At 40.7% G+C, this 19,971-nt stretch overlaps 1 protein-coding gene across 1 annotated transcript; it reads left to right on the plus strand.

The window, feature by feature from the left end:
• Positions 1 to 1,044: 1,044 nt before the first annotated feature.
• VPS39 (VPS39 subunit of HOPS complex) lies at positions 1,045 to 15,538 on the plus strand. The gene is made up of 25 exons (XM_053475333.1): positions 1,045 to 1,295; positions 2,103 to 2,168; positions 2,531 to 2,595; positions 2,875 to 2,917; positions 3,034 to 3,128; positions 4,714 to 4,812; positions 5,136 to 5,228; positions 5,424 to 5,607; positions 6,049 to 6,169; positions 6,479 to 6,599; positions 6,812 to 6,941; positions 7,026 to 7,168; positions 7,746 to 7,889; positions 7,983 to 8,124; positions 8,614 to 8,700; positions 9,991 to 10,064; positions 10,425 to 10,523; positions 10,926 to 11,031; positions 11,585 to 11,737; positions 12,148 to 12,250; positions 12,725 to 12,770; positions 13,317 to 13,466; positions 13,587 to 13,721; positions 14,198 to 14,289; positions 14,587 to 15,538. Exons 1-25 carry the CDS (start codon positions 1,223 to 1,225, stop codon positions 14,660 to 14,662), a joined length of 2,640 nt encoding a protein of 879 aa, XP_053331308.1. The 5' UTR covers positions 1,045 to 1,222; the 3' UTR covers positions 14,663 to 15,538.
• Positions 15,539 to 19,971: the final 4,433 nt, after the last annotated feature.

A 19,971-nucleotide genomic window follows, 5' to 3' on the forward strand; every position in this document is an offset into this window, starting at 1 on the left:
AGGGCAGGGTGGTGACTGTACAGATATGTCATCTCTGATAGTTTGAATTTTATTATTGAAGTATGTGGCAAAGTCAGATGCATCATCCAATTTTACCTCTGTTGATCTGTTGCCTCCAGGTCTGCGGTCGTTTTGTCCTCCTCCGCATTTCTCAGAAGAGGACTACTTCTCCCTCATAAGTCCTTCTATTTTGTTTGGGTTTTTTGCCGTGAAACAGGAATTTACTTTCCCTGAAATCTTTTTGAATTTCTGTCAGGGCATCTTCTTGTATCAAAGCGAGGACACCTTTTGTCGATGTGCTCACCGAGCATCCATACATCTTCGAAGCCTGTTTTTTTTTAAGGTTTGTTCGTAAGATTCCATCAAGTTACAGCAAAAACACTGTATTCGGTGAAAAATTCTCTATCCAAAAAAGGAAGTATTATCAGTGTTATAAATAAACTTATATGTCTGAAAAATGAATGGAAACAAATAATTAGAATATATATATATATATATATATATATATATATAAAATTGGAATATATAATAATTATATATATATGTATGTAATATGAGAATATAATTATATATATATTATATAATTTATATATATATAATTAGAATAATATTCGAATATATAATAAAATATATATATAATAGAATATATAAAAGTGTAATTAAGGTATAAACTTTGCTAAAAAGGGAAAAAGAGAACAATAACATCTGCTCCCTCTGTCTTATGAAAAGCAGTACTTGTCACTAAGTAAAAATAAAAGTCACCTGTGTTCAAGCCACTGTGTTCTGCTAATGGGGCAAAGCACGAAAGGGGAGGCACAGATAGCGAGGTAGAGTGAAGTCTGATGCTTTGGGTTGCTGTCTCTTTGCCCCTGAGAGTTACCAGGTATGGCAAGACATAGCACTCTCCGCATTCTCTCCTTACTCAGTAACAGGCATGTGAGTGACAGTACGTGATGGGAGTTGGAGTCCTTCACTAATGTGTCCTCCTGTAGCGCATGATCTTCCCACGGGGCGGGGTTTAGGAGCGAATGGGCGGGGCTTTGTACCAGGAAGAAGTGGCCAGTGTTTTTGCTCTGTGTGGGAAACCGTCGTTCGATTACCGTACCCTCTTAAACAATTTTCGCCTCGCTTTCGATATATTCAGCGGGGATTTGATCGTGAGGGTCACCCAGTTGCCTAGGAGAGCCCGAGGCCTGGTTGGGAGGTCTAGGCCGCAGCTGCTATGCATGACGCTTTTGAGCCGGTGCTGATTTTGGAGAAGCTGCCCTTGCAGATAGAGTGCCTGGCAGCCTGGGGTAAGGACCGGGGCATGTGAGTTGTCTACCGGACATGTGTAAAGCCATAGTGACAGTTTATTATCATTTAGTGAACTGTGAGGGTTAAGCTGAACTTCCGGCGGGGATATCGAGTGACAGGACAGGGTTAAATCACTTGTATGAGGGGTTTGAATTGAGGCCCAAGTGACAGCAGACAGCCTTTACTCGCCATTACTCAACATTATTATTAATATAATAGTGTATTAAATTAACTCATTAGTGGCATTTGATGTGACGTCACGTGATGCTATGGAATCTCTGGTGTGACACAATACGGCTAATTATAGCATTACGTCATCACTCATTTCTCTGTGTCATTAATTTCTTTGTGTTTTAATTATTTTTGGTTAATTGTGTGTGTGGAATGCTATGTCTTGTTTATTATTATCATTTTTGTTTTTGTATGTGTGATGATTACAAATATTTTTGTTTTTGTAACACAGGGTGTGTATTGTTGTTATTTAGTAACATTTTAATACTACTGAGATCGTGTTTCTCCCAGAATCCTTACTTTACAGGGTTGAAAAAAAATAGGGTAGAAAAAGAACACAAAATAGATGATTTTAGACAAAATATTCCGAGAATATCCAAATGAAAACCCTAAAGAATTATGGATGTCAAACTTTAAATAATATCATTTAATATAATTATTACGTAACTGTATATAAGCAAAAATAGAACGCTTTTTAATAATGGATTCCAATACAAGGAGTCATATATTTTTTTTGTACAAAATGATAATTAATACAGAGGATTTTTACAAATAAATTCTCTTCTTTTTTTCAGAGCAATGGCTTCTTGTCGGAACAAAACAAGGGCATCTCCTGTTATATCGCGTGAAGAAGGAGCAGGGTGAGTGTTTTTGGAATACCAAATAATAATTGATGATTTAAATAAAATGAAGCCTTTCCGTCTGGTGCTGAATTTCCATCTAAAATCCAGACTTTTGCTAAATGTAACCAATTGAAAAAATGATCCTAGACGGTTTAGTCAACAACAACACGTAATAATCTGTAAATTCTGTGTCATTATGCTTACTTTTAGCAATATTAAGTGATACCTCAGGATCCTCCCAAGGGACACCATGTCAATTTAAAGGGACCTCTCAGCTATCACATGCACTAAAGTGGATATGATTGCTGTGGTGTCTCTTTAAAGACAATTTAGCGCATATTTTTGGGCATATTCATCAAATATTACTAATTTGTTTCTAGGATGCAACCAGTTTGAAGTGACTTTGGAGAAATCGAACAAAAACTTTGCAAAGAAGATTCAGCAGGTAAGGCATCTGATTTGGAAAGTATCTAATATGCGTGGAGATTGAATCTGCTGTCAATCACTTTATATGACGATGGCTTCCAGTTCTGTGAGTTGTGAGTTATAACAGGTCATCATTAAGCAGACATTAATTATAGGGTCTTATGTTGATTCTGCTGCGGTGGGGTCCTTTAGGTTCTCCTAGTTACTCCTAGATATTACTTCTATGTATTTCATATTTTTGAAGCTAATATCTTTAAAGTTTCCGTCTGGATTGAGTATTTCTTTGTTTCTATTTCAGATTCATGTTGTTCCTCAATTTAAGATCCTCGTCAGTTTACTCGGTGAGTAAGGGTGCTTAAGAATTTCCTGTTGCCGTTCATGTTTTAAATGTTGCTATTGATTTGTAATGCGGGGCCCTTGCGTATATAACTCATTCTTCTCTCGCTCTTTGGGTCAGATAATAATGTTTGTGTCCACGACTTACTGACGTTCCAGCAAATGACTACAATTTCAAAGGCCAAGGGAGCTTCTCTGCTTTCTTGCGACCTTCAAGTGAGTATTTGTTTCCTTTTTTTTTTTTTTTTTGTAGCAGATACGTGGACCTGGCATTCAAAAAAGTATTGATGACAAGTTCCGCTGCATTTAATAGTCATGGTATATATTTAAAATAATATATACTTTCCTGAATGTTGCCGCTGACTGCCTGCTGGCCAGAACACAGCAATCTTAGATAATTGTGGAGACGTATGATCTGTAATATCCTTTCTTCTCTCCGTTTCCTAGAAAATTAAACAAATAGATGACCCACAAAGTGACTTCATTTTTTCTATTACAGGTTACACTTTAAACAGATGCCCTTTATTTTGTTTATTTTAGGTTTTTATTCATGCGTCCCTTTAGATCGAAGTGATGTGACCTGGAAGGGAATGCCCGATCACGTGATCGGGCATTTAAAACTGTAACAGTTTTCCGGCGTTTGTGCTGGAAGCAGTTACAGGAGATCGGGGAGCAGAAAACCAGCGATGCCGGCTTATGCTGTCAGGGGAGAGCCCAGGCTGTTAAACAACAGCCTGACCTCCCGTGTAGCGGCAGGGATGTTTTTTGCGATGCGTTTTATGGCCGTACCGGTATGTCCGTAGGGGACGGAAGGGATTCATTTGCTAACAGAGTTTGCAGGTGTTGTGAATTCATTGTTCCACATGGTTCTTTTTATAATCACTTTATTGATATTTTTTGATATAGGTTAAAGCTTCTAAAGGTTCTAAATATCACCAATTCATGAACTTATGTCCTGTAAAAGTATAGGGCAAAAATGTGTAACGCAAACTTAAATACATGATGGATGGGGAAGAGGAACGGAAGAGTTTTGAAATTGATGGCGCCTTTAGACGCTGGTTTGTGCCAGAACATAATATCAATATGTTACTGAAATCAAGCATGTTTTAGTAGATACAAATAATTTATCAGGCCTTTTCTGTACATTGGGGGTTATGAATAAAATGAGACAGCGGCAAGACAGCTAATAAAATGATTTTACTGCTTTAGTGATAAGACCACGTTCTAAACTTTTTCACTTTTTTTTTTTTAAAGACATAGTCTCTATTGCCTCTAGCGATACCTTACTTTTTTTCTACAGGCATGTCTAGAGCCAGTTGGGGTGATTGTAAAACATATATTCGGGAGATATTGTCATTCACAATCCTTTATGTACATCAAAAAATCATAGTTCGGTTTAAACCTGTTCCAAAGGTGTCTTTTATCTGATTGAAGGGCCTACATGCCAAAACGATTATCCATCCAATATATTGTAGTTTTGAAACCGTCATCACTCTCGTAGATTTATTGTCCGCCTGTCATCCGTTGCACTTATAGAGTGATACGACCTCAATGCACGGCATCTGTAGTTTGTTTTAGAGCGACGTAATAATGTTCTGATTTCTAACACGCAAAAGGACTTTTTCTCTCCGGTTTTAAGTTAATGAGATGTGAAGGATGCATAGTACTTTATAGAGGCTTTGCATGTTTCACTTGAATCTTCTTTCTTCCACTCTTCAGGACTCCGATTCAGATCTGTGCTGTAATCTGTTATTCTGGAGCTTCTCTCTTACCCTCTCTCTCTCTCTTTTCATCCTTGCAGCACTCAGCCTCAGGAGAGGAGACATTGAAGATGTGTGTGGCTGTGCGGAGAAAGTTACAACTATATTTCTGGAAGGACCGTGCATTTCACGAGCTTCAAGTAATCAGCCACTTTTTGGTACCTTGTGGAGGTTAGGTCAGAATGCTTCTCAGAGTGTACTGAATTCACCAATCCAGCAGATTTAGGTGTTTATTTCTAATAGCACCAATGTTATCATCCTAGAATGCAGATTATAAAGGTGTGCGTGTGCGCCCGTGCATGTATTGCAAGGATAGCCTTGCAAAAAAAAAAAAAACACTTAATAATAAAATGTGCGCTAAACTATGACTTTAAGCATATGAGTTATATATAGGCCAAAAATGGTACATTTTTGTGCAGTCGAAAGTAATATAATAGAAACTTTTTTCGTTTACATCTTGCAGGGAGACTTCAGTGTCCCAGATGTTCCTAAATCCATGGCATGGTGTGATAACTCAATCTGTGTGGGATTCAAAAGGGACTATTACCTTATCAGGGTGAGTAAAACAATCTACGGATAAAATATTGTAGATGGCCAGATTTTTTAAACAATTTGTGATTTTTATTTGGTAGACATAAGTAAAAAGGATACGTATCTCTAAAAGAGTCTTTTCATGCGGACCTCTGAGCAGACGTTGAGCGAAAGACAAAAATATCTGAATATAGCGTTTTTCTTACTGTGATGTCTGTAGGTGGACGGAAAAGGATCCATCAAAGAGCTGTTTCCAACAGGGAAACAGCTGGAGCCGCTGGCCGTGCCGCTGGGTGACGGGAAAGTTGCGGTTGGACAGGATGACCTTACCGTTGTGCTGAACGAGGAGGGCACGTGTACACCCAAGTGTGCCCTAAACTGGACAGATATCCCTATGGCTATGGGTGAGGGATGTCATTCGGAAACATTCCATAACTCATTGTGCGTGTGCTAGATATTAACTATTTCATCAACAAGCACCCAAACTTAGTATTTAATTACCCCCCCCCAAAACCCCTGCCAATAACATCTAACAAGCTTCTTGGTATTTTTCAGGTTTATTGTATAAAATGTATGCTGCTAGCTTGCCCTGGAGCCTATTCTGGTTTTAAAACCTGCGACAGCTCTGTGATTTTTCTTTCTACCTTCACTGTTTTACTTGTGATGACATTCAGTCTTTTAATTAAATATATTTTTTAAATAACCACCAGTGTCACCTGCTAGAACTTGATTCTTGGTTAACTTCCCTTAAAAAGTGATCTATACTCAAACGGTCGCACCGATGCCTACCTGTATGCATTGTATCGAGAGTCTTTGGTAGTGATCTGTAACTTTCTCTGGAACAGAGCACCAACCTCCGTATATAATCGCCGTGCTGCCCAGATACGTGGAGGTCCGAACGTTTGAACCAAGGCTGCTGGTGCAGAGTATTGAGCTGCAGAGACCTCGCTTTGTCACATCTGGAGGGTGAGTACATGGCCATTGACCTTAGATAAAGGTTGAGACTTCATCGCATAGATTTAGAACACAGTTCAAATGTTGTAGCTGAGTACTCGTTTCACATGCAATCATGACTTATGGTAAATCCTGTTAAATTACTTATTTATATATAGTCGCTAAAGTCTACCGACAGCGGTGAACACGTCCTCGTTACATACGTTATTCTATATTTATATCAATCCCTTGTATATCAGCAGAAGAACCTGCTATAGAACCAGTGATTTGTTTCTGCTTACACCGTTTTCTTTTTTTATTCTCTTTGATTCCTTCCTTCAGTGCTAACGTTGTGTACGTTGCCAGTAATCATTTTGTCTGGAGGCTGGTTCCGGTGTCCATTGCCACTCAGATACAGCAGTTGCTCCAGGATAAGCAGTTTGAGCTTGCGCTGCAGCTGGCGGTGAGTAACCGGACCCACATGCTAATTGTGGGTACATTGACTGTTTGCTCCAATGCCATTGGCTATCCAGTTGCGTTTAAAATTGACACCTTGTAATCTTAATGCTATGCAACCCCTTTTGCGAGAACACGTGAGAAATCTCTGTAAGATGAATCGCCTGTCCTGTGTATGTTTGATCATTTTTTTTCTGTCTGAATGTTTCCTCTTTTTAGAGAATGAAAGACGATGCAGACACCGAGAAGAGGCAGCAGATCCACCACATTCAGAACCTTTATGCCTTCAACCTCTTCTGCCAGAAACGATTTGATGAGTCAATGCAGGTTTTCGCCAAATTGGGCACTGGTAAGGCCGGCAGGGTTTTACAGGAATGAAGACATCAAGAGGTTTGCGAGAAGAAGTTATTAATATGCGTCTCTTGTTTACTAGATCCTACTCACGTTATTGGCATGTACCCAGACCTATTACCCTCTGATTACAAGAAGCAGCTTCAGTACCCTAATCCAGTACCGGTACTCTCTGGAGCAGAACTGGAAAAAGCCAATCTAGCTCTCATAGATTACTTGACCCAGGTGAGCTCTGTAGTAAACACCAACTACAGTTTCCGTACATATTTTTCACAGCCCAAATAAACCACGGCCTGGGTTCAGTTGTAAAGCCAGCTCCTAGGAGAGAATGCACTGAGAATGCTTGTATACGCATGACCCTGAAACTCACTCAGCTGCTTATTCTTCACTGATTCCTTGAGGGGGAGGCCAGCAAAATTAGAACTGTCAGCATTACATTGTATATTTTTAATGGTGTGCAGCTTAATTTATGGTTGGTATCCAGTAGGGACACAGTATTTTAATTACGTTTATTTATATAATGCCAGCACATTCTGTAGCGTTGTTACAATCAATGGAAAATAAGTCACAAGACCGGTACAAAAGGAGAAGAGGGCCCTGCTCTTGCAAGCTTACAAACTATTCGTCAGTTGAGGGGGAAGTGAAATAATAGAATGATTTTACATAGTTTTATAGCATATTTTAACTTTTTTTTTGTTTTAAAGAAAAATCTAATTTTGTATTACATCATAAAGCGCTATGCTAATACTCCTCCCTGTGGTCATTACATGTTATTGTATATATGCTAATATATAACCAACAGAAAAGAGTCCATCTGGTAAAGAAGCTGAATGACTCTGACCACCAATCCACCACCTCCCCTCTCATGGAGGGAACGCCAACCATCAAATCTAAGAAGAAACTCTTGCAGATCATAGACACCACTCTGCTCAAGTGCTTTTTGCATGTAAGTATCGCACCTTACAGGTGCCGCTGTTCAGGAGGGCTGATTTCTATTTCAGACCCAAGCAGTATAACTCTGGAACGTTGTTTTTATCAGACCAATGTGGCCCTGGTGGCTCCTCTTTTGCGACTGGAGAACAACCACTGCCACGTGGAGGAGAGTGAACATGTCCTGAAGAAGGCGCACAAGTACAGTGAGCTGATCATCCTGTATGAGAAAAAAGGGCTACATGAAAAGGGTAAGGCCATATCTTCTACACAACGGACAATATGGATGACAGCGGCTCACTACAAAGCTTGCAGCCTAGCACTGATATTCAAACTGACAACATATTTAACACTTGGCACTTAAGAGCCTTTACTGAGAGATACATCTGAAGTTCGGTCTCCTCTGTAGTGTAGAGACCCAGGACGTCGCATGGCGTAGCGTTGGGTTAACCCATGACCATGATTTGGCCAGATATTGTAAGCCAATGGTGGCTGTAATAAAGTTAAGGGAGGTTTTTTTGTTTTTCCAGAAATCTAAATGCTTTAATTTGCCGTGGGTCTTTTAGAGCGCTGTCCTGTAACTTGTTCTCTATGTTCAGATGCATCCATATTCCTTTAATGGACTGTATTTTAAAATAGTTTTTACCAGAAGCTATTTCAGGACCTAATCTGTTTTATTGCAAAAAATGAATGTTTTTCCTACTTATTTGCAATGTGCTGCTATTTGATTTATCGGACAGCCCTGCAGGTTCTAGTGGACCAATCTAAGAAAGCAAACTCTCCGCTTAAAGGTCACGAAAGGACAGTGCAATACCTGCAGCGCCTGGGTGAGTAACAGGGTAGCCCTACGAACGTGGCAGAAACGTGCCATTTGTTATAAAAAGACAGGTTCCAAACACATGCATAGAATATGCAGGTTACCAGAACCATGGACCAATTCTAATAATGATTCCATTGGTTTATCATGGTCATTTTCCCACATTTAGAATTGAATTTTTTTAATAAATATGGACTTATTCTGCTAATCAATAATTTTCAGTGTCAAGTTAATGACACTCAGTTTCCCAGTATGATACTTTTACTCACATAGAAAAGAATGTGTGAAATATATATTATCTTTGATATAGTGCCAACAATTTAAGCAGTGTATGTGTGTATATATATACCGTATTGGCCCGAATATAGGGCGCACTTTTTTCCCCCACTTTAAGTCTTTAAAGTGGGGGTGCGGCCTATATTCGGGGTCTAGCGCCCGACGCCCGGGACATGCAGTCCAGGGCGCCGGGCAGGCAGCGGGGTTAGGATACAGATCCCCGCAGCGGTGCAGGGAACCTGTATCCTACTCTCTGATACGCTCAGACAGCCTCCCCTGCCAGCACTTCCCACGGGGGGAGTGCCGGCACGGGAGGTTGTCTAAGCGCATCGCGTGGACGTTCACCGGCAGCGGCGATGCGCCGCTGCCGGTGAACGTCCGCACTATGCATTTTACATCCCCCCCCCCCGACTTACCAGAGCAGACTCCCGGGTGTCTTGCAGGGCTGGCGGAAGACATCTACGCAATACGCGTATACAACTTCCGGTGCCGGCACTTCCGCTGAGTGCCGGCACCGGGAGTTGTATACACGATGTGCATAGATGTCCCCCTCCGGCCCCGTAAGACACCCGGGAGTCTGCTCTGGTAAGTCGGGGGGGGGGGAGGACAGAGTAGCAGCATATCTCGGGGGGGGGGGGCAGAGTGGCAGCATATCTGGGGGGGGACAGAGTGGCAGCATATCTTGGGGGGGAGAGGACAGCGTGGCAGCATATCTCGGGGGGGGGGGACAGAGTGGCAGCATATCCCGGGGGGGGGGAGAGGACAGAGTGGCAGCCTGTTTTTTGGTGCTTTTTTAAAGAAAAAAACTTTTTCTTTAAAAAAGCACCAAACCTTTAGGGTGCGGCCTATATACGGGGGCGGCCTATATCCGAGCCAATACGGTATATATAAAGTATTTTGGTGGAGAAGTTAGATTTTAGATTTAGTCACTAACCTGCGAAATCAAACATTTAAATACCATTTATAAGTCAGTATTCTTATTTCGATCCATAAATATTTCCCAATGCATTTTCTGTTACTTCAGGAGCAGAGAACATTAAGTTGATGTTTGAATACTGCATTTGGGTGCTTAGGGATTATCCCGAGGATGGACTGAAGGTTAGTGTACATATCTATAAACCATAGGGTTTAATGGAGGGCAATTACATTCCTTTCACATTCCTTTCCAGATAACGGATAGTCTGCATTCCTTCCATATACAGTCACCTAGAATTTATTGTTTGAGCTGTATGCAAAAGGGGACGATTTACCTTAATAAATCAGGAAATATATTGTTACAGCTCAGTAGTCGCAACTTTGTGTTTTTTGTTTGTTTTTATAAGAATAATAAATACCTACAGTTGTACAATGTTTGCTTGTGATATTTTGTGTTTGGAGTAGGAAGGTCAGACAGAGTAATCACTTTATTAAGGTAAAGATCTGGTTATTAGGATAACTGCGCTGTTCGTGTTGTGACAGATATTTACCGAAGACTTGCCCGAGGTGGAAAGTCTGCCGAGGGATCTCGTGCTAGCGTTTTTATTGGACAACTTTAAACACTTGGCGTTTCCATACCTGGTGAGGAGACTTGACCTGGGGTTGTTTTCTAGAAACTTTAAATGGCTAATTCTTCTGTTTTTATGACTGTATGAAAATGTTAACAATACTTTTAAATGTTGGACCCATTATTGTATTATATATATATATATATATATATATATATATATATATATATAATATGAATTACAAATTAGACTTTGGGGGGGGCATTAATGGGGATGCACAAGGCACATTTTAATATATCAATGCTTGCTCTTAAATCCTAAGGACTAATCCATCATTTTTGGTCTGAACTGCCTTAAAACATTATTTAGGCTATAAAGTGGCAATGAAAAGTTGGGATTTGGGGAAAGCTATAACTCCTGCAAGCTAGTTTATTTATATTAGTCCTCGCTAATAGTTTTGTGTCTGAATTTCCAGGAACACGTTATACTCACCTGGGAAGAACGGGGTCCAGATTTTCACAACTGTCTGATCAAGCTGTACTGTGAAAAGGTGCAGGCTCTGATGCAAGCTCTGCCCAAAGGTATGGGACTTGATAGATTTAACTGAAGAACAAGAGGTTTGGAGTTACACCGTCTGCTCTTTCACTTCCACTGTACTTTATTGTTAGCATGTCTGTTCTTTTAAATAACATTTGGAGATCATTGGAAACACTCACAACCTCCTTTAACCCCTTTAAGAACAATGGGTGGTCCCTAAACCCATTGAAAACAATGCATTTTTAGCCCGTACATGTACGGGCTTTGTTATTAAGGGGTTAAAAGAGGGCAAAATGAGGCTGCTCTCTCAGGCTAATTTTAGTGACCCGCAGAAGCTACCACGAGGGTTGTGCACCATCTGATGTTACCAAGAACCAGACTATGGCATTTCCATAAAGACTGGATCGGGCAACACAGAGGTGTAGAGGTCTTTTTGGTGGTCACAGAGACCTCCGCATCTTCTGCAGTACATCACGAGGCGCTTGGGCCATATATTGGTTAATTTTTCCCTTATGGGGAAAATAAGGGCAAGACTGCCCCTATAAAGGAATGCTCATTTTTTATATAAGAAATATAAATGTCTCCTCTCTACTGTAGACTCTGCTTTTAATGAAGTAGCGAGTACTGGAACAGTAGCTGCTGGGACAGAGAAAGGAGAGCTGGGTGAATTCCGTCGCAAACTCCTCAACTTCCTGGAAATATCTGACTCTTACCAACCAGAACGGCTGATCAGCAACTTCCCATTTGATGGTGAGTTGGATGAGTCCATGGAATATGTATTGTTATGAACTCCTGGGGAAGTGAAACCACATTGGGTTTGCTTTTTCTGTGTCAGACTCTGCATGGGATCATAAGACACAACGTCCCTTCTGTATGCTCTATGCCGTTGGTCTCTTAAATTAGGGCTTCCATAAGACTTATTGAAACCAAATCATTTTTTTCTTGCTGCTTATCAATGTAAACCGAGACCTTTTCACATTAAAACTGTTTGGTTTTCACTAGTTGCTTTTCCATTTTGTCTATTGTTAGCGTGTTTTAAAAGGGGATACTTTAGTATACAACTGTTCCATTAACCATACATGAAGTAGCCCGGCGTTATAATGCATGGTTATTACGGCCGGGAGATTAACTTTACTCACTGGGCATTTCGTTCCTTACAGGACTGTTGGAGGAGAGGGCCCTCCTCTTAGGACGGATGGGGAAACATGAACAAGCTCTGTTCATTTATGTTCATATCCTGAAGGATACCAACATGGCAGAGCAGTAAGTTCTCTAATGGGCAGCACAGGAGAGGTTTCTTTGTGACCAGTTATGATTATTTATGTGTTTTTGGCTATAATACTGTATGAAATATTTTTGGGAAAAATGAGCTATTTTTATAGTGTGTTATTTGGCCGTTTATGACCTTATTGTAGACTCCGTGGTATGGTCAGTGTTTCTGTTACAGCAAATTTTTTGTTTTGTGTTTTTTATTGCTTCCGTGTGAACCTTACAGCAGCGATGCTTGACTTTGCACCTTCTAGCTGTGGGAATAGTAGCCTTTTTTTGTACAGAGAGTTGGCAGCAAGTTTGATCTAGAGATCTATCACTGCGGTGACAGCATTGGGGGTGTCTCAGATCCTTGCTCCCAGAAAGCAGCCCTCAGGAAACTAGGCGAGCAGATTGGGAGCTGTTTTCTGATCTTGAAGAATATTGGAATATAGTCCTTTTTGGTTTACGTTTCTCTCTTTCTTGTAGGTACTGTCATAAACATTATGACCCTAACAAGGAAGGCAATAAGGATGTGAGTATGTCATGCTGCCCTTGTCTCCTGTTCTTAAAGGGAAAATATATCACTTTAAGGTGCGACAGTGCCCATTTTTTTCATAAATTTGTTAATTGAATTAAACAGTCCCTCGTTGACTTGTTTTTTTCAGTGAAATAAAAAGTACTTCGCTCATAACAATCATCCCCAGGCTGCCCTGATTTGAGCATTTGGAAGCACAGCCTATAGCCTTTAATGGTGCCTCGAGTTACAAGAAGCTTCATGTGCTGTATAGTCCCTTTTGGTAAATGTGTATAGGATAGGGCTGTATAGCGGCCATTCAGCATATTGGTCTAATGCTCCCAGTGCATTCGCCCCGATTCGTTATTTGACACTGGTTCAAACAAAATTGACATTTTTGGGCCACTTTTGACTAAGGCATTAAATGTATGGACCACGTCCCAATTTTTGGCATTGGCGACATCAAAACAATTAGTGCTCGGGTAGATAATAGATTAATTTGATTACACAAAGCGTAAGCAGTTGCCATTATGTTGCAACAGTTTTTCCTTAACTCTTCTTCAGGTCTACTTGTCCCTGATAAGGATGTATCTGTCTCCACCTGATGTTCACTGTCTTGGCCCGATCAAAATTAAGTTAGACGAGCCAAAGCCAAACATTAAGGCGGCGCTTTCTGTTTTGGAGCAGCATCATGGAAAACTGAACACAACCAAGGTAACGGTCCTGTATTAACCTAGCAAACTGCAGGAAGACGTCTCTGTTGTGGTTTTACTGTGTGTTAATATATAAAATTATATATATATATAAACTTTGTACTGTTCTGATATTTCTCAGGCCATAAACTTGCTGCCGGCAAACACTCAGATCAAAGACATTCAGATCTTCCTTGAGAAAGTGCTTGAAGAGAATGCCCAGAGGAAAAGGTTTAACCAGGTTCTTAAGAACTTGCTGCATGCAGAGTTTTTGAGGGTAAGTAGTATTGCAGAACACCCTTATTTATACCCTGTAAAACTATCCTTTTTTTTTAGTAACTATTGGAATTTTTAACAACATCCATAAGTTACTGTACTTTCAGCAGAATGAACACTTTACCTAGTGATCTTAAACATTTCATATAACTTTTCTAGTTGTAGATCTGGTTTTTGCACTTTGCCGCAAAAAAAATTGTTTTTCTGATACATCTGGATAGATCTTTGGGTTGCAATTTCCATTTTAAGCAGCATTTTTGTATTATTCAGATATACATTCGAAGGATATTCTGACGCCTTAGTGAATATTGCACTGTACCAACTTTGTACAACAAAAGTTCAGTGCTCTCATTTTTTTTAGCAGACTGAGCAAGCCTATAGTATAATTCTGCTGTTCCTCTGTAAATCTTGGGGTAAGGCAGCTGTGACATACTGTGTGTAACCTGTTCGATTTGAATACCTTACAAACCCTCGTAGGTACAAGAGGAACGGATATCTCATCAGCAGGTGAAATGTGTGATCACAGAGGAGAAAATTTGCCGCGTGTGCAAGAAGAAGATTGGAAACAGGTGAGTCGCGTACTTCTTGGTACTGGGTGAGGTTGGCTACGGTCAATCTGTTTATATAATCCAGCCCAGAAAATAAATATTTTATTTGGCGCGCATATCTTGCTACACGTTTAAGGTAAATTAGCCAACCCGATGAGGATATAGTAGAACACACAGACAACTTCACTTTGAATTACTTGGTTTGTGTTTGTTCTGTGCGTAAATAGAATTGGCCCAATAAAATAACTCTCTCTCTCTCGCGATTTATGAAGTTCTCTTCCTCTATGTATTTGGTCTCTCTCTCTCTTCTACCCACAGCGCCTTTGCTCGATATCCCAATGGCATGGTTGTCCATTATTTTTGCTCCAAAGACGTCAGCTCTGCGGACACTTGAAAGTATCCCCATAAAACGAAGAGACTCAAAACCGAAGCGAGGACTTTGCGACGGCACTAAGCAGCTCGGACCCTGGTGTAGTGAGCTGTGTGCGTAGCGCCTATGACACGGTCCCATGCGGATATTATTTATAGCGGTCATTGGGTTACACTTGTCTCATCTAACTAGGCTCAAGCCTTAACACCCTTATGGGTCAACATGTCTGACATCGAGTTTACACTAGACTGTCTGTAGGTCGTCACAGATGAAGAAGGGCGATTTCTATTAAGGTATCGAAGTTTTGCACACTGTAGTCTTTTGATGAATTTTGCAACAAACTGCGACAGCAACTTGGAAGCTGTCAATCATTTTACTCTCTACTTTGGTTGGATGTACGTTACTTTATGTTTGGATGCAGACGCAATACTTTATTTGGACCTATGACACTACCACTGGTATTTAACCCATTCCCTGCAGAGTTTCTCCAGCGCCAAACCACCGGCTTGTGGCAGGCTACATCTCGCATAATTGATTCCCCTCCACTTTAGATGTTGAGTTCAACCAAACATCCTGTTACAAAATGCATTACATTTATGTGTAAAAATCATAAAAATCAGCAATATAGGCCTGAGCATTGTTGGGGTACGCAATTCATCAATCCAAAATCCAGACTTGCCTAGATCGGTCTTACAAGCCTTCCACAAAATGGTAACTGCACTCCTTGGTTCACAGAACATTGACTTGCAGCAATGGGTTGCTTTTCCATCACGTGGTTCCAGTGCCATTAAGCATCCCTTGATGCAAGAAGGGTTGAGCTGACCTGCACTATGCATAATTAAACGGGAACACCCGCCATTTGTTTTATGATATCACATTAAAAAATGAGTTTTCAAAAAATATCGTATTGTTTTCTGTTTTAAAATTGTTCAGAGAGCTGTGGATTGGCCACATGTATAGCCCGATCTACTAGGCCAGTGATGGCGAACCTATGACACGCGTGTCAGTGCTGACACGCGTAGCCATTTGGGGTGACACGCGCAGGATTTCCTGCGATTCAACCTCGGCTCCTGCACGGCCGCTGAGGATGAAAGAATCTGTGCTGGAGGACCCGTTCCTCCAGCACAGATTCTTTCATCCTCGGCGGCCGTGCAGGAGCCGAGGATGAATCGCAGGAAATCCTGCGCGTGTCACCCCCCCAAAAAAGGGGGGGGCGGGACGTGCAGTAGCGTACCTAGCGGGGGGGCAGGGCGGTGGAGGAGCAGGCTTGCAAGGGAGCGGTATCGGACGTCTTTAACAGACCATCGGCTCTCTTGAGTGATTTTAAGCCGGTTCAAGGATCTCCCTTGAACCCGGCTTAAAATCACTCAAGGGAGCCGGATACCGATACCGCTCCCTTGTGATCCGCGCGGCAACAGCTGTTGTGCGCCGGGGTTTGTTGTCAGATCCCGGCGCACAACACTGAAGCCGCGCCCACCGCTGTCCGTGCCCTCTGAACCCCGTGCCCTCGGAAGAAGACAGAAGAACTGAAGAAGAAGAGGAGCGAAGAGCAGGAAAAGGAGCTGTAAGGAGAAAAGAGGAAAGGTAGGAAAGCATACAGTGAGAGTGGATTGGTGTATGTGTGTGTGGATTGGTGTATGTGTGTGGATTGGTGTATGTGTGTGGATTGGTGTATGTGTGTGTGGATTGGTGTATGTGTGTGGATTGGTATATATGTGTGGATTAGTGTACATGTGTGGATTGGTATGTGTGTGGATTGATATATATGTGTGGATTGGTATACGTGTGGATTGGTATATATGTGTGGATTGGTAAATGCGGATTGGTAAGTGTGTGAGAGTGATGGGTGTTATGCTGTACCATTTCCAATGTATTTTTCATTATATAATTATGCTCTAAAAGTACATCATAACTCCCATCACTCTATGCTGTTCCATACAGTGGCAGAGCTGGGAGACAGAGGCCTTGCACCCCCACCGCAGGACTCCTGAAAGGTAAGTAGTTACTAAGCAGGTATGTTAAATAATTTGTTTTTGGTTTATTAAATACAATTATATATTGCAATTATACATTTTTGTAGTATAAACTATAAATTGCGCAAAATTATGTTTTTTTGTCGAAGTGACACACCACGCGAGTTATGCTCGATTTTTTTGCCTATTTTTGACACACCACGCCAAAAAGGTTGCCCATCACTGTACTAGGCAATCACTAAAGCGAGTGTTGTGTTTCAGCTCATTCACTTCATTATACATGACGAAATATCCACTCCAGCGTCTAAAAGTCTACAGAGGAAAGAACTAAGCAGGGCTTCGTTGGCCTAGTGTGGTGTTTGAGCAGGGAAAGTTACCGGACTTATCACATGATCAACAACAATGGCAGCCTCCAGGTCTGCAGATAAAATATATAATTACAAAAAAAGAGAGAAAATAAAGTTGTTTTGCCAATGCTTATATATTCCTATGGGACATTTTTTTTTAACTTTGGGATTTTTTGAACATTACCTACATACGGTATTTGATGATGCATTCTGCAGGGCCAACTCAGCCCTTGTGCTGGAGGAGTCTCTCTTGTGCTGGAGGGATGACATTTATTTTATATCAAATACACCTATTATGGCAAACATATAAATCAAATGAATAAATATTAATGTTTCACATCATCCCTTTTTAAAATTCATCATATATATCTTTCAAGTAAATGTATTACTCTATGTCCCCCTGTACACAAAGAAACATACTCTCGATATAATCTCCATTTGATGGAGTATGTTGCGTTTTGGTGTATTGTCTTAATATTAAAAATGTGCCAAAAGATTGCAGGTTTAAACCTAAATTGATTTTGGTTTATTTTTCAATCACATAATAAGTTTGTCCATGTAATCAACATATACGATTCAACTGCTGCTCTCCTACAGTATTCAGATGAGATACTTACCTGGAGGAACTTACTTTATGGGACATTCATCTTCTAGTGTTGGAGTCTCTGGCCCTGACTTCTCTTGGCTCCTCCACTACTCCCCAAACATAGCTGGGTTGTTTCATTGCGCCCTGGGGTGCGTAAGACCCAGTTTGGGATTTATTCTCTTCATTCTGGAATCTGTAGTATTTTGTTAAATAGACTGTTTCCTTTCTCGTATTTTTTCTAATGTGTCAGGCGATTCTACTTAATTTCTTCCCGTTTCGTATGAACCGCGTCTTCATGTCTGACTGTATCAGAGTACAGGTCGTTCTGCTTCTTGAAAGCACTTAGTAGGATGTAAGCATCCCAAATGACAGATTCCTTACGATGCTGCGATGTAAACGGTATCAAAGAAAATACACTAAAATATCATGAATATGATTGTGCCTCTGTCTTCTATAAAGGCCAGTTTAACACTCGGAAAGTGTTTGCCACTTTACACCACAATTATATATATATTAACCTGCCAGTTGGTCTTATTCATTAAGACCCATTCGCATGCACCATCTTCTTTCACATTATAGGAACGTGGCCCTGTGAATCGCTTTGCCTTCTAATAAACATACAGAAGAAAGCAAGTCTCTAACCATTAAAATGAAAGGAAGAATGTTTCAATGGCTACGCTTTCCAATAAAATAATAATTTTGCCTCTATCACGTTCAATAAAATTGCAGCTGGGCGAGACAAAAAGAAAATTCAGTTGCTTGTTGGTTTTTAGTACTAACGATAATCTGTGTCGCCATTATATTTTCTGCTGAATACTGAATTTAGCCGGCATGCAGCCATTAATATGACTAGGCGAATTCCAGAAAAACTTGCACTGTCTTGCCTCTCCCTGTGATACCCCATCGGGGGTAATTAACTCTTTCAACTGCTGCTCTCCTACAGTATTCAAACTAAATTGAGATATAGGTGTGTGTGTGTGTGTGTGTGTGTATGTATATATATGTGTATATATATATATATATATATATATATATATATATATAATCTCCAGATTTGCCACTCTACTAATACCTACATTGTATGCCTTTAGAACTCCAAAGGTACGTAATGAGTTCTATAGATAATACATTTGCAGAATTCACGTGCTCCATTGAGTTAATCCTTGCGTTGAATCTGATCGCATTGAATGCGTGGGGTACTTCTCCGTGAATTTTTTTATCCCTTTCTCTCCCGTTTTCCTTTACCCTTTCATCCCTGTGACCGTTCAGGTCAGTACACTTGGGGTTTCCTATTTTTGATTCTTGCAATTTTTGCTCTTCAGAAAGGCTTCAACTGGAATCATGACGGTGCCTGGCAAAGAAAATGTTACATTCGTGTTATAAATTAAAATTATAATAGCATGTTTTTTTCTCCCAACTGTTTAATAAAGAATAAGGAATTGTTAACGCTGCTGGGGATAGGCGATCGGCTGTATAAGTGATGTGTTATAATGTACAAAGGGCAGGTTATATGTACTGTAAGCTAGGGAGTGGTGCAGAGAAGAGCTTGCAGGACATACTCTTTCCTTTGCTCCAAGCGGAGTAACTATTAGTAGCGCTAGCATAGACCATGGTGGGTTATTTACTCAACCTCTGGCTAATAGAGTGTTTTTGTCCTTTTAATCTGTTTAAAACAACGTCAAATAATCACTATCCCTATACTCCAGGGAATTTTTTCCTTTCCCCTTCGTGGCAGCTTACCCCAGAGCGGGGTCACGTAACCCACCGTGCACAGTTTTTTACGTTTTGCTACATACTTTGGAAGAGGTTAGCGGAGAAATGGGTGCATTCCAAAAAATAGAATGACCCTTGAGAAATAGCCTTTTGTTCATGAACATATACTTTGATGGGGGTGCCGCGATGGGCAATCAGGCCTGAACTGGCAGATTGGGTGCTGCGGTGTGTGGGCAGAGGCTGCTAAATATGCCGGTGTTCATACTACACTACGCATAAAAACGTAGCATGCGGACGCGCATACGCTGGCCTTAAAGAGCCGGGGCCGCTTTATGCCAACCGATCTGGCTATGAGCACCGTTAATACTGCATACGTTTTTGACGAGCGTGAAACATTTCAAAGAGGGACATCATGCTTCCACAAACACTCAGCAGAGGAACTAATTAAGCTTCTACTGAAACAGAATATGATTATATTATATAGAAATAAATACTGACATTTTATTACACGTGGCTGGATGTATAGTGAACTCAGATGTTAAAAGGATACGGCAAAGTATATGACGGCAGCATGCGGGAGATTTATATGTTCTTCATTATCATAGGTGCCTATTAGATCAGCTTCATCCAGATGACCTGCAGGGCGTATGCCTCCTATACCAGTGTAAAACAGGACTGACAGGATGGAGCGCATTTATATTAACCTGAGACATC

The sequence above is a fragment of the Spea bombifrons genome, chromosome 9 (genome assembly GCF_027358695.1).
Source record: "Spea bombifrons isolate aSpeBom1 chromosome 9, aSpeBom1.2.pri, whole genome shotgun sequence".
NCBI lineage: Eukaryota > Metazoa > Chordata > Amphibia > Anura > Pelobatidae > Spea > Spea bombifrons.

Bases quoted from the DNA above. Each gene is read 5' to 3' on its own strand.
- VPS39 (XM_053475333.1), top strand. From the start codon at position 1,223: ATGCATGACGCTTTTGAGCCGGTGCTGATTTTGGAGAAGCTGCCCTTG. The intron at 2,918-3,033 runs GTGAGTAAGGGT...TCTTTGGGTCAG, and splicing joins GATCCTCGTCAGTTTACTCG to ATAATAATGTTTGTGTCCAC. The intron at 13,467-13,586 runs GTAACGGTCCTG...GATATTTCTCAG, and splicing joins GAAAACTGAACACAACCAAG to GCCATAAACTTGCTGCCGGC.